The 13,661-nt window shown below is 36.4% G+C and overlaps 1 protein-coding gene and 1 non-coding gene across 18 annotated transcripts in view; one reads left to right on the top strand and one right to left on the bottom strand.

Moving 5' to 3' along the window:
- Window positions 1–11,308, top strand: part of CREM (cAMP responsive element modulator) — an 80,612-nt gene extending 69,304 nt beyond the window's left edge. For 11 of the 17 annotated variants that reach the window (XM_006086689.3, XM_006086691.3, XM_006086692.3 and 8 more), the window contains 2 exons: window positions 2,426–2,582; window positions 8,734–9,317. In XM_006086689.3, coding sequence (XP_006086751.1) covers window positions 2,426–2,582; window positions 8,734–8,878 — 302 coding nt within the window. In that variant the 3' untranslated portion in view covers window positions 8,879–9,317. Of the gene's footprint in view, window positions 1–2,425; window positions 2,583–8,733 lie in introns of all 17 variants that reach the window. The other 6 variants (XM_006086690.3, XM_006086693.3, XM_023752251.1 and 3 more) reach the window with 1 other exon arrangement.
- Window positions 6,701–6,803, bottom strand: LOC111825524. The gene has a single exon (XR_002828705.1). It is a non-coding gene; the product is annotated as a U6 spliceosomal RNA (small nuclear RNA).
- Window positions 11,309–13,661: the final 2,353 nt, after the last annotated feature.

Here is a 13,661-nt window from a genome sequence, read left to right on the forward strand (position 1 = left end):
TTTTTCTAAGCTGTTGCTCAGAATGTTTTAAGAATGTTTCTTTTGAGTCACCTTTATCCTTCATGGTGCCAAATTTGGTCTTTTGAATATGGCTTCAGCTTTTGGAAATAGGCAAAAATTTAGAACCATTTCTGGTTCTAAGATCAATGAATGAACTTTATTTTTTATCTGTGAAGTATTCCTGCCTTCCCTTTTCATTAAAAAAAAAAAAAAGGATACTTTGAAACTAACTTTTGTATATTGTATAAACATCCTGCTTTAACTTTAAGTACAGAAAAAAGCAGGTGTATACAAAACTAGAGAGAGAATAATAAACCCTTCTGTACCTTTGTATTAATTTTATTGCACTTATTTGTGAGCAATTTGGCAAGAACAAAACCAAGGTCTGCATCCATGCTGCTTAAAATGTCAACATGATGACATGTAAACTTCTCCTTCGTCACTGCTATTGTTCCAATTTTAGAAAGCCTTTGTAGGCTCCAGCTGTTCCATTGTTTCAGCCTTTATTATCCCATAACCTTTTTTCCTGATGTGGGTAAAGAGAACAGAGAAGAGAACTGTTATTCTGTGCTTTAATCTTCTCTACAATCTGATTTAAATATATATTTTAAATCTTTAGTAAATTAATAGTTTATAATTGACTTGAAAATTCTCTCCAAATATTTCAAAGTTATAAAATTTCTGACATATAATGAGACTTCTGTGTATATACTATTTTAAATTGTCACAAAAACAAATTTAGGATTTTTCCCAAGTTGGTGATCATTATTATATTTATCATAATTTCTACTTATTATTATTATTTCTTATATTACATATAGAAGGAAGAAGCAGTACAACATTATAAATGGTATTTTTATTTGCCCTGTGAAGACCTCTGATCTTTACCCAAAGCCATATTTTTATTGTTTTATTCTTTCCTCTAATTCTTAAGCCCGGGGGAGTGGGTGGGGGTAAAAACCTGGCATTTACCCCCAAAAGAAACATATAGATGAATTTTGATTAACCTTTTAATCTAATTGGCTAGTTTCAGTGATATTATTCTATTTACCTGAAAAAAGCATTTGTCTCCCTTTTGAGTAAAATTTCAGTTCTTAGTCAATGGATATAACATATTTTAGTAAGATATAGAAGCAATGTGTTTCATATTTTGATTAGCATTTGGTTCAGACCAAGTTTTATAGGATTTAATAACCTTTAAACCCATTTTCTTGCATTGATTTCTGAGGGAGCATATATTTTGTCATATCTCATCAGAATGTCACATGAACTCTGGATTGCATGTTCTCAAAGTTGAAACAGTGATGGTAGGAATGTTTTATCACTTCAACCCATCTTTCTGTTTTAAGGAAGTTTTTTACTGCAGTAGATACACACATTTTGATTATAAATCAAGACACTTTGAGAACTTTAGTATGCAATCTGAATACTAAATAAATACTGTCATTTAACTATGATTATACTATCATTAGAAAACATACGTTTAAATGACTATATTATTATCTCAATAAACCTAAGACAGACAAAAATTATCATTCCCCAGAGAAACCAGTTTTAAAGAGTTTTGCTGTTTTGATTTTTATTTGCTTTTAAATGAAAATACAGTGAGTTAGTATTTTCCTTCCAGTACTTCAGTCATATTCTGGTGTTAGGACTTCCACTTAAAGAGATTAGGTGAGGGTATAGGTTATAGGAAAATTAACTGGATAGAAATGTTCTGCTTAATTAAAATTTTCACAGTGATGTGCTAGAACCAGCTCCCACTGATTTGCTAGAGCTGATTGTTAAATTTTCAGGATTTTTGTGAGCTGATTGTTAAAATAGCTATTAAAAATGTAAATATACATTTAACAAGTTACTTAAAAACATTAATAAATACTCAAAATTTATCATTTATAATTTTTTAATCTATGCTCTTGCAGTTATTTACATCTATTTTATCTGTATGGTGTGCTACTTACTGTGTATATCATCCTGACTCTACATTCATTGAAGTCACACTGGTAGCTTGAAATTGGCCATGGTGCAAGCATTTACATCATGGGAATTGACATGCTACAGACGTATCAGGGCTTTTCCCTCCACAAATCTGGTTGTTAAACATTTATCAGCACACCACTGATTTTAGACTTAGCGAACTCTCAGTTGAAAAGCCTCTCTACTTTTAGCCTTTGATAAAAACTTATCTAAAATGCATTAGGGCATTTTTCTACCTTAAATGTATAGAGCATGCTGAATATCATTGTTCCAAGTACTGAAGATCTTTGATACCTACGATTTCTATAATGCTCAGAATAGTCATCTTAAACATTAGCAAGATCACCTCTTAGAATATGTAATAAGAAGTATATTATTTCCAGGGAAATTTTATTTAAAGATATCAAGTTTTAAATTGTTTATATAAGCATGTAATATTTCATTGCAGCTGCCACTGGTGACATGCCAACTTACCAGATCCGAGCGCCTACTACTGCTTTGCCACAGGGAGTAGTGATGGCTGCCTCACCAGGAAGTTTGCACAGCCCCCAGCAACTTGCAGAAGAAGCCACACGCAAACGAGAGCTGAGGCTAATGAAAAACAGGTAAGATGGTTCACTAGAAATCAGCAACCACTTATAGGACATACAATTTGTTACTTTGGGATTTTTAAAAAATTACTTTTCCTAAGCTATTTCTCCCAAGTTCAGTGTTAAGTGGCATTTTATGTGGATTTGTGCTCTGCATGATAGATTGTCTGCTAGTCAGAGTTCCTAATCATGAAACTATTTCATCAGGAGGAGATTGAATCCTGTGTTACAAAGGTAATGTCTGAAAGATACATTAATTTTTTTAATGATGATGGAAGGGCTTTATTACAAATAAAATTTTATTTTGTACTTAGTATTTACTTTGTGAAGTTAGGTGATAAGTGTAATTTTCTAACTTCTTTATTAGTAAAATAAATTTGTATGCGTTAAGAATTTTCTTAAGTTTTTGTTTATTTAAATTTATTTATTTTTTATTTCTTGTTAATCCTCACCCAAGGATATTTTTTCCATTGATTTTTAGAGAGGGTGGGAGGGAGGGGGAGAGACAGAGGGAGAGAAACATTGATGTGAGAGAGACCATCAATTGGTTACCTCCCATACATGCCCTGACCAGGGCCAAAGTTTGAGCCTGCAACTGAGGTACATGCCCTTGACTGGAATCATACCCAGGACCCTTCAGTCTGTGGGCCAATGCTCTATCCACCAAGCCAAACTGGCTAGGGCTCTTAAATTTTTTACATATTTCATTTGATCTATTTCTTAACTTTGTTTTTTCTTGATTGTATTTGAAATACATCTTTATTCTGATAAATTGTAGTCAAATGAAAATACAAAACAACAGAAAGAATTAAAATTACTCATAGCCCCACCACTTAGAGATACCTACTGATATTATCTGTAATAATAAAAGCAGAATATGTAAATCAACTGAACTGCCGAGCAGCAGACGACCGTCCGGACGACCTTCCAGACGAAGCCAGGGTTGCGAGGGCCGAGGCAGCTGGGGCTGCGAAGGCCTGCTCTTGAACGAATTTCGTGCATAGTAGTATATACATTTCCAGCCTGCTCTCTCTCATTTTCTCACTTGTTTTTGCACCCTATCACTGTAACTTTATTATTTTATTTTGTTAATCCTCACCCAAGGATATTTCTTTCATTGACTTTTAGATTTTTAAAGAGAGTGGAAGGGATGGTGGGTAGGAAGAGAGAGTGAGAGAGAGAGAGAGAGAGAGAGAGAGAGAGAAACACTGATGTGAGAGAGACACATCAATTGGTTGTCTTCTGCATGTGCCAGGGCCGGGCCTGGGATCGAACCTGTAACCCAGGCACGTGCCCCTGACCTGAATGGAACCTGAGACCCTTCAATGCATGGACTGATGTTCTAACCATTGAGCCACTGGCCAGGGCTGTAACTTTTTTTTTTTTTTAAAGCAGTATATCATACAAATGCTGTTTCCGAAAATTATTTTTTAAAATCTAGTTTGCATATCATTTCTTGGTTCAATTTTTATTATGGATAATGGTGCAAATTAATCTGATTTTCAAAATGAACAGAATAATAATAGTCTGGTTTCCCAGTACTCTTGTTACCTTATTTCTAGGTTTTAAATAATGTCCTCATTGTAAGAAAACAAAACATTTCAGATGGAATTATGTGTTTTCCTATGATCAGGACCACATGGGAGTAGTTAATTTACTAGATTTTAGCAACCTAGTTAATGTAGAAATTGTGGTTTCTGAGCCTCTCAAAAACAGAAACAACTGCTGAGTTCATCACTATTCTTTGTAACAGAATCTGAAGCAGTAGAAGCTATATTCAGGTTACTAATATAGCCTTTTAAATGGCACAATTTGATATATTATAGGACTTCTTATGTTTGCTACAGTTCCTAAGTTTATTAGTTATCACAAATAATGAGATGGAGTTTTCTACCCTGTGAAACTCAATGGATTACCAGAAATAGACTCATTAGATACATCTTTTTTAAAAAATATTTTTTTTATTGATTTCAGAGAGGGAGGGAGAGAGAGGTAGAAACATCAATGATGAGAAAAAAAATCATTGATTGGCTGCCTCCTGCACGTCCCCTACTGGGGACCAAGCCCGCCACCTGAGCATGTGCCTTGACCACGAATCTAATCATGACTTCCTGGTTCATAGGTCTATGCTCAACCTCTGAGCCACACCAACCTCGCTAGATACATGCATATTTATCACTGGTTGTTCCAGGTTTATAAGTCATGCTGGATTCACATTTTGCATCATCAGTATTTTGCTCAGAAATTCTGAAGGGCCTTGAATGAGTGGGGCTCACATAGTATCATAGTTGTTTTGTGGAGATCTTGTTATTGAAGATCCCTAACTTTGATTATATGGAGGAACATGGATACTTTAAAACTGCACTTTCAGAGATCTTAGGCTATGAATATAATTGTCCCTCTGGTCATAGAATGTACATTGTGAGGTTCAGTTTAGAATGTAAAGTGTGATGATAATGCAAAATTGTTCATCCATGTCTTATTTTCCCAAAGAAAATAAAAAGGAAGAACTAAAAAAGTAGCCTTCTTATCTCCCTTTTGTCATTTTATACCTTTACTTTTAAATGCATTTTTTCTTGATTTCAGAGAGGAAGGGAGAGGGAGAGAGAGAGATAGAAACATCAATGATGAGAGAGAATCATTGATCGGTTGCCTTCTGCACACTCCCTACTGGGGATGGAGCCCTCAACCTGGGCATGTGCCATTGACTGGAACTGAACCTGAGACCCTTCAGTCCACAGGCTGATGCTCTATCCACTGAGCCAAACCCGCTAGGGCTACCTTTATTTTTATATTAAAAAATTTTGTCAGAACTACCAAAATGAAATAGATAAAATATTAGGCAGTAGGTTCCTATAAAAGGTGCCCCACAGCTACATACACACACATATCAGTTCTCCCTGAAAGGGGAGGGGTTGCATTTTTTTGAATTTTAAAAAATAATTAGTTAATAACTTTTGGATAGCATTTGTGTTTGGGCTGTAAATAACTAAAGGGAATGGAGGTGTTATTTTGATTGCCAGTCCAGAGGTGCATGCAGCCAGAACAAAGGCTCCACAGTGTCATCAAGGATCCAGCTCCTCCTCCCTGCTCTGTCATCTTGAGTGTGACATTTGTTCCTGTGATTACAACATGGCTGCCACACCTCCAGGCATTACTTCAGTCAGGAAGAAGAGAGATGAATTGGAGCTGGAAATGGGGGCTGGTTAAGTCTGACCCTTCTAAACACTTTTCCTGGAAGACCCTGCCAACAACTTTCACCCACATTTCATTGACCAGAAATAGCTAATAGAATCTCTAGCTGCAAGGGATTCTGAGAAGGGTCTATTTTAGCTTTCCAGATCTCAATTTCAGAGCAAGACAAAAGAAAAGCAGATAATAAAGGGCTATTAGGTTGCTCAGTATCTGTTGAGTAAATACCATATGTAAGTTTTAAGTGCTTTATAACTACTGTTTCTATAACTGTCACCTAACTTTCACATGTGGATAGGGCCGGTTATTATCCTTACTTTACAGTTGAGGAACTAAGGTTCAGAGAGTTTATATAATAAGTTGGTTACACAGTGCAAAGTGGACAGAACCTGGATATGCAATTAAGCGTCATTCCAGAGCTTGTCCACTGCATCAACACCAGAGTCACCCCAAAAAGACCTCAGTGTGAGCTTCAGATTTAACTTTATGGAAAGAATATAGGTTTTACTCATTAACATGAAAGAGCTTTATACATTTTTCTCTTTGGCTAGCATTTATCATGGATATTTAATTATGTTTCTACCAATCTGGAGACAGTTTTTATATTTTTACAGCCTTGTCAGCTTTTCTTGTTTACCATGTATTTTCTCTCCATGCTGAAGATATATCCAGACAAATGCAAGGCCTGAAAACTGAGCTAACTATTAATAGAAGAAACAGGTGTTTTGAATAGCTGAGAAATACTTAGGAATGTGCCATCTACTAGTGTGATTATTTAAGCTTTGTGCTTGGAACATTTGACTCTGGTAGCACACACATGCACGCACGTGAAATACCAAGTATGGGTATTCACAGTAAATAGTACACCTTGGTAAACACAAATTTAAAAATTGACCAGCCCACAACATTGCTGTTACATATTTATTTATTATTCATTTATTTAAAATATGGAACACTTCATGACTTTGCGTGTCATCCTTGCGCAGGGGCCATGCTAATCCTCTCTGTATCATTCCAATTTTAGTATATGTGCTGCCAAAGCAAGCATCTGTTACATATTTAAATTTTCATTTAATGGTGAATTCTTTTAAAAATGACTATCTTCCTTCCAGATTTGGAATTTAATATAATGATTTATTCATGAAAACCTTGGTTTCATTAAATGTATTTTAGCTCCTCCTGGAAGAGTTGAATTATGTTCCCAAACTGGCAGATTTATGTGTGCTTGAATTTATTCTTAACTTTTTCCTGTACATCATTTAGATTAAGTTAATCTATATTTATCAGATTCAGTTCACTTGTATATTATTACTGTTTTATTAACCAGTTGAGAAATCTGAGAACTTTGTGGGTTCACAGGGTGAGTGCATTGTTCTTGGCTAGGAAATAGGGGTGATTTTTTCCTGCAGTTCATTGGGATTTCAAGTTCTCTTCTTTTCTGCTGACTTTAGCTTCCCACAGAGAAAACACAGATAGACAATTATTAGTTAGAGTCAACTATCCTAAAAATAGAGCAGAATTGGCCAAATCTGTTGTGTGCATCAATCCTAGTTCAGAAATGCAGTGATGGTAATTGGCTTTACAGTAATTGGTATTTAGACATTCAACACAACTTTTGATAAAATGTTGAATTGTCTTGCAATGTAGGATTTTTTTTAAATGTGAAGGTTACCCCAAAGGCATTTATTCCGAATTGTAAACTCCAAAAAAAAAATTGTTATTAGGATACATCCTATAAAGGAATTAAATGATGTAGTTGCCATCCCCTCCCCGCCCTGAAGAAAAGGAGAAAGAAAATGTTAGCTGTTTTCATAGTTTTGTTTTTTGGGGGTAGGGTCATGCATGAAAATGACTGTAAATCATCTACTTATTGTGTTTGTTGCTTTGGCTGCTGGTCTATTCTTTCCTTTGGGCATGCCTACAGTACTTTAAAATTCAGTATATTGGTTAGTAAAGGCATTTGGTGAGAGAACAGTCTTGAAGTGCGCTTTTGAGTTATTCAGTAGCTTCTTTTTCATGGTTTTAATTGTGGTGTCTCACATTCCTGGATTTAAATTGTCTGAATTATTGAATATTTATTATGTACCATGCCTTCTTTCCTTTTTTAATTTCCAGAAGCAGAGTTTATTTCATTTTTGTTTATGAAAATGTGCATGATTTATAATTCATTTATTGTTATTTTTATTCATGTTGTTTCCCAATCAATAAACTGTTTCTTGCAGTTGTGATTGATTTACTTGTTTCACTGAGATTTAGTCTTGAAGAATTAAAATCTCCCATATTGACATTTAAGGTTTCTGAGGATTGATTTTTGTAATTATTTTTGATCAAATAAAGTTAACTGATGGAATATGTGACTTCTGGTGGATAAAAATGACTAAGATAATTGAAAGGATCTGTAAATGTTTTTGTAGAAATTCCACTTGGGGATGTGGTTCTACTGTTTTAGGTTACTGAAAACAATTCTGGTTACAGTTCTCATGGAATGTATGCCCTAAGAAAACACCATTTACGATGAATGCTGGTCAAATGGACTGCTCTCAAGTCATTCCTGTTGTCTTAGAGCAGTGATGGCGAACCTTTTGAGCTCGGCGTGTCAGCATTTTGAAAAACCCTAACTTAACTCTGGTGCCGTGTCACATATAGAAATTTTTTAATATTTGCAACCAAAGTAAAACAAAGACTTATATTTTTTGATATTTATTTTATATATTTAAATGCCATTTAACAAAGAAAAATCAACCAAAAAAATGAGTTCACATGTCACCTCTGACATGCGTGTCATAGGTTCGCCATCACTGTCTTAGAGTCACCTTTAAAAATGGCATGTGCTTCGGTATATTTGTTGTGTGGCTTTGTACAGACCTTACCTAGGACTGACTGGCTGTTGAGTTTGGGGGGTCAAAGTTCACTGAGCCCCTCTGGAGTGTGCGGGGAGGTTGTTCCTGAGTCATTTGCCTTGTGTTGGTTCCAGGGAAGCTGCCCGGGAGTGTCGCAGGAAGAAGAAAGAATATGTCAAATGTCTTGAAAACCGTGTGGCTGTGCTTGAAAACCAAAACAAGACTCTCATTGAGGAACTCAAGGCCCTTAAAGATCTTTATTGCCATAAAGCAGAGTAACAGTCTTTGACTTGGATCTTGTTTACTGTGAACTCTAATCAAGGCAGGAGATGGAGCAATTCTACTAATTGCCATGTGGACATATGGAAGGGACATTTGTGACCCTTAAGAATCTGGTTTGGCTTAGTGTTTGAAATTTAATTAGAAATGTTGTTCCAAGATTTGGAGTGCAACCATGTCACATATACCAAGCTTACTTCAGTCTGTTTGTCAATAGCATGCATGCAAAAATTGTTTTGTTTGCCCTTTTGCTTCTACTTTTTTTCAGGGAAGCTGCTAAAGAATGTCGACGTCGAAAGAAAGAATATGTAAAATGTCTGGAGAGTCGAGTTGCAGTGCTGGAAGTTCAGAACAAGAAGCTTATAGAGGAACTTGAAACCTTGAAAGACATTTGCTCTCCTAAAACAGATTAGTAGAAATATTTAACTATGAACTGAATACAACATGTACAATTGCTTTTGAAGGCAATACAATATGTAGCCGACAAGAATTATGGCTTTTTTCCTTTGTATCATTCATCATATTCTCGAAATTCTAACATTCCTAAAATGCTTCATTGTACGTAGTTAACTTAGCTGTAACTTCAATTTTTTAAAAGAGACAAACTATAAAAAATTGTATTTAGCAAATTCTTAAAATGAAATATTTGTAAGACTTGTTCCAGTGCCACATATTTGCAGTTCCCAATTTCTGTGTCCTCAGTAGTGTCCTATGCAATAAAATTTTCTGCAGGTCTTTTAAAAATCATTTTAGGAAAGGATGATCAAAGGTAATGCATCCGGCAATACAATAAAAGTAAACCACAAAAAAATACTTCAGGAAAGAATTGAAAGAAACTAGTGACATGCCTTTATAAAAATAAGAGCCTATAAATGAATTTATGGCATTTGCAGATTTTTATAATCAGTTGCTTTGTAAGGGAAATATTGCGTTACTGTCCTTGAATGCCATAGTTGAAGGACATTTTTAATAGAACCATGTTGAGTACACATGTAGTGTTTAGTGGTCATTTAACTATCTGAACGTTTCCTACAGTTTTTACTCTATTGTGTAATAGAAAAGATCTTGCAGAAACTCCAGTGTCGATTTAATGTTACCTAATGAAAGTTACAAAAAATTGTTAATAACTTGGAATGGGGTAGAAGTTAGAGTTAAAATTGTATTTGCAGACCTTCAAGGGTGCTCGAGCTGATTTCCACACTGGGTCTGATTTCTGCAAATGCTTTTTCTGCCATCTCATCAGAAGGATGGCCCCAGAGCTGCTACACAGAAGAGCCACTGTTCAAGTTCAGCTTGTGTGGTAGAGTAGGCCTCTCTGCACATGGTCTGGAAATCTGCTGATAGACTTCTATTTTGAGTTTTAGGTAACAACTATAGGAGTTTTAAAGTAAAAACAACCCAAGATTTTATTTTCCATTTCAAAATAGCTTGAAGTCTACATTAGATCAAATACTTTTATGTTAGCACATTTAGATGAAGTTCATTACATTGAGACAGCAGTATTATTGCTGGTATCCACATTTCATTCTATGTTTATAATAAAGAGCTTCAAGGTATAAGCCCAAAGCCCTAACCATGCCCTGTTCTTTGCCTATGTCTTCTCTCATTCACTCTTAAGACCTTTGTTGAAGGCTTACTCTGTGCTAGACTCTGCTATATTTTCTACTATAACTTCTGCCTTGTTGAGGATGCCGCCATCCCACCCCTAGTTTCAATAATAGAACTGGCCAATCCATGTGGGGAGGTACAGCAGTAGGAGGTCATTTATATAGCATCTAACTACTACTCCCCCATCATAATTCTGTCACTTATTTGTAACTCCCAGAAGGGAGGGCATACCATTTGGAGCTTTCTTTAGAAATACGGATCCTTCTTTCGGAGTCTGAGCTCTAAATTTATCTCAATTTTTGTCTTATAGAGAAGTTAGATGAGGAAAGAAGACAAGGAAGAAGAGTAAGGAAAACCCCAAGTTTCAGGTGAAGAAAAATGGCCCTTTGTATTCAGTCAATCAGTCAGTCATTCGTTCAGTTAGTCACTAAATCAAATGTGTGCCTAATGGCAGACACAGAGAAGACTCAGGAGTCAGCAGACAAGCAGTAAATGCTATGTGCTAGAATTAGAGAAAGATGTAGGCAAGGATTTTATAAGAATATTTCTATAGGAGGTAGATTTTGAACCAGACCTTGATGTAGTAGTGCTGGGGAGGAAGGTCCTCTAGACGAAATCCAGAGCACACACTCCAAGGTGCTTGAATTTAGGAGAGGGGGAAGGTCAAGTCAGTACACAAGAATTAGTTTGGTCTAAAAAAGAATGTGTGCTTCACTCTAAAATAGTTATTTCAGAGGAAGAGGATTGCATCTGATTACTTGGGACCGAAAATAAATGTCCCCTCATCTCCATAATGCTTTAAAAATAAAATTTTAGCCCTGGCCGGTGTTGCGATGTGGTTAGAGCATTGGACTGCAGACTGCAGGGTCACAGGTTCAATTTTCAATCAAGGGCACATACCTGGGTTGCAGGTTTGATCCTGCATGTAGGAGGCAACCAATCTATGTGTCTCTCACATTGATGTTTCTCTCCCCCTTCCCACCCTCCCTCCCTTGCACTCTCTAAAAATCAACGGGGAAAAAATATCCTCCAGTGAGGATTAAACAAAAAAATATTTATAAATAAGTAAATAAAATGTTATTATCTCACCAAATAAGTCCAGAGGTAGGAAATCCTAGGCTGCTCAATATAGTGACATAATGGCATCACGACCAGATCTTTCCCCCTGCTCTCTGTTCAGGCTGGGTCCCCTGATCTAATGTTGCTGCCGCAGTTTCAGGGAGGAGACAGGCAGCATCTCTTCCTTTTGTCCTATTTGAAAAGCAAGGACAACTTGCACAGAGGACCCTCTGAGTTCTTACTAGCTAGATTTTCATCATAACCAGTCACTGGTAAGGAGAATGGAATTAAAAGCACTGGATTTCCAGTGAAAATTCAACTCCTGGGGCTGGGATGGTCCCAGGCTTCTGTGAGGCATGGCCATCAATATCAAATAAAATGGGTTCTGGAAGAAAGCTGTTGATGCAACTGACAATGTTGCCATCCAGAGATGGTGAGGACATACGTTGCTCAGGAAGGTGGTAACAGCTTCAGCTGAGCTCTCAAAGGTGCACTGGAACTGAATTCTTGCTCATTCAATTTGTCCCTGAAACCAAAGCTCTTGCTATAAAAATAGCTTGATTTTATAACTCTCCACTCAGCCTCCAATAGATACTGCCTACAAATGCGCTGAACACAGCAAGCAGTAAATTGGAAGCTGCATGGATATCTACATCTTGACAACATAGGTTCATAGAATCCAGAGCTGCATTTGGGGTGGGAGCGGGGCGGGGGGGGGGGGGTTTCATTCCAAAAGTTTCAGAATCAGGACTTTTGAATATAGAAATTACTGATCCTGGATCATGGGGTTACACCACCTTGTCATTATGTAGTTCATAATGTTAAAACATTTGAAATGGGGAAATAAAAGAAGTGAACTTCTCTGTGTTGAAATGTGTTTGTGCACTACGCTTGCCCAAAACAAGACATATTCCATCCCTTTTCCGTTTTCTTCTTGTGTCCAGTACATGCTGCTTCATGTGTGCCTAAAGTACACCTTTAAAATATATAGTGAGGACTTGTGGAGCCAGCACTGTGTTTTTCTAGATTGCAGTGAAAAGTAATTAAGCAATTTGGACATGTTTGAGACAAGCGGAACTGTTGCCAGCCAGCTAGCCATGACATCGTTTCATCGTAGTAGACCAAGATTCTCAGAAATGTGCCCCTTCTTTACTAAGGTCATCCTAAAGACACAGGCCTGATTCTGAATTACTTAAGCTTGGTATATCTTAATCTTTATGCTTTATGTGTAGCTTTTTTCTATATAAATCATTTTCTCATAAGTACGTTTTTAACACTTTGTTCTTCAAAAACTCATTTTGCCATGTGATAACTAACATAATAAGATTTAAGATATTTATTTCAGGACTATTCTCTTTACACACAAATAATTCCAGCAGGGATGGAAAATGAATAAAAGGAGAAAAATAACTGCTTTGTTATACTATATTGTATTTGCTCAAATAAAATACAACCTTTGTTATTTCCTTTTTTCTTTCTTTAGTCCTCACCTGAGGATATATTTTTACTGATTTTAGAGAGAGGAAGGGAGAGGGAGAGAGAGAGAGAAACATCGATCCATCTGGGGACCAAACCTGCAACGTGGGTATGTGCCCTGACAGAGAATTGAACCCATGACCCTTCCATGCATGGGCCGATGGTCCAACCAACTGAGTCACACTGGCCAGGGCAAACTCTGTTATTTCTAAGCCAGTCAATTTTCTTTTCTTTTTTTTTTCAACAAATATACAATATAGGCATTTTATTTTATCTTTTTATTTTATTCTTTTTTAATTTTTTTATTGCTTAAAGTATTACAAAGAGTATTACATATGTGTCTCTTTTTTCCCCCGCCCTTGACAATCCCCTGGCCTCCCCTACCCCCCAGTGTCTTATAGCCATTGGTTATGCTTATATGCATGAATACAAGTCCTTCAGTTGATTTCTTACCCCCCTTCCTCCTGCCCCCCAACCCTCCCCGGCCTTCCCGCTGCAGTTTGACAATCTGTTTGAGGCAGTTCTGCCTCTGTATCTATTATTGTTCAAAGGTTTATAGTGGTCTCTATTATCCATGAATGTGTGAGATCATGTGGTATTTTTCCTTCATTGACTGGCTTATTTCACTTAGCATAATGCT

This window comes from Myotis lucifugus, unplaced genomic scaffold (assembly GCF_000147115.1).
Source record: "Myotis lucifugus unplaced genomic scaffold, Myoluc2.0 scaffold_29, whole genome shotgun sequence".
Lineage (NCBI taxonomy): Eukaryota > Metazoa > Chordata > Mammalia > Chiroptera > Vespertilionidae > Myotis > Myotis lucifugus.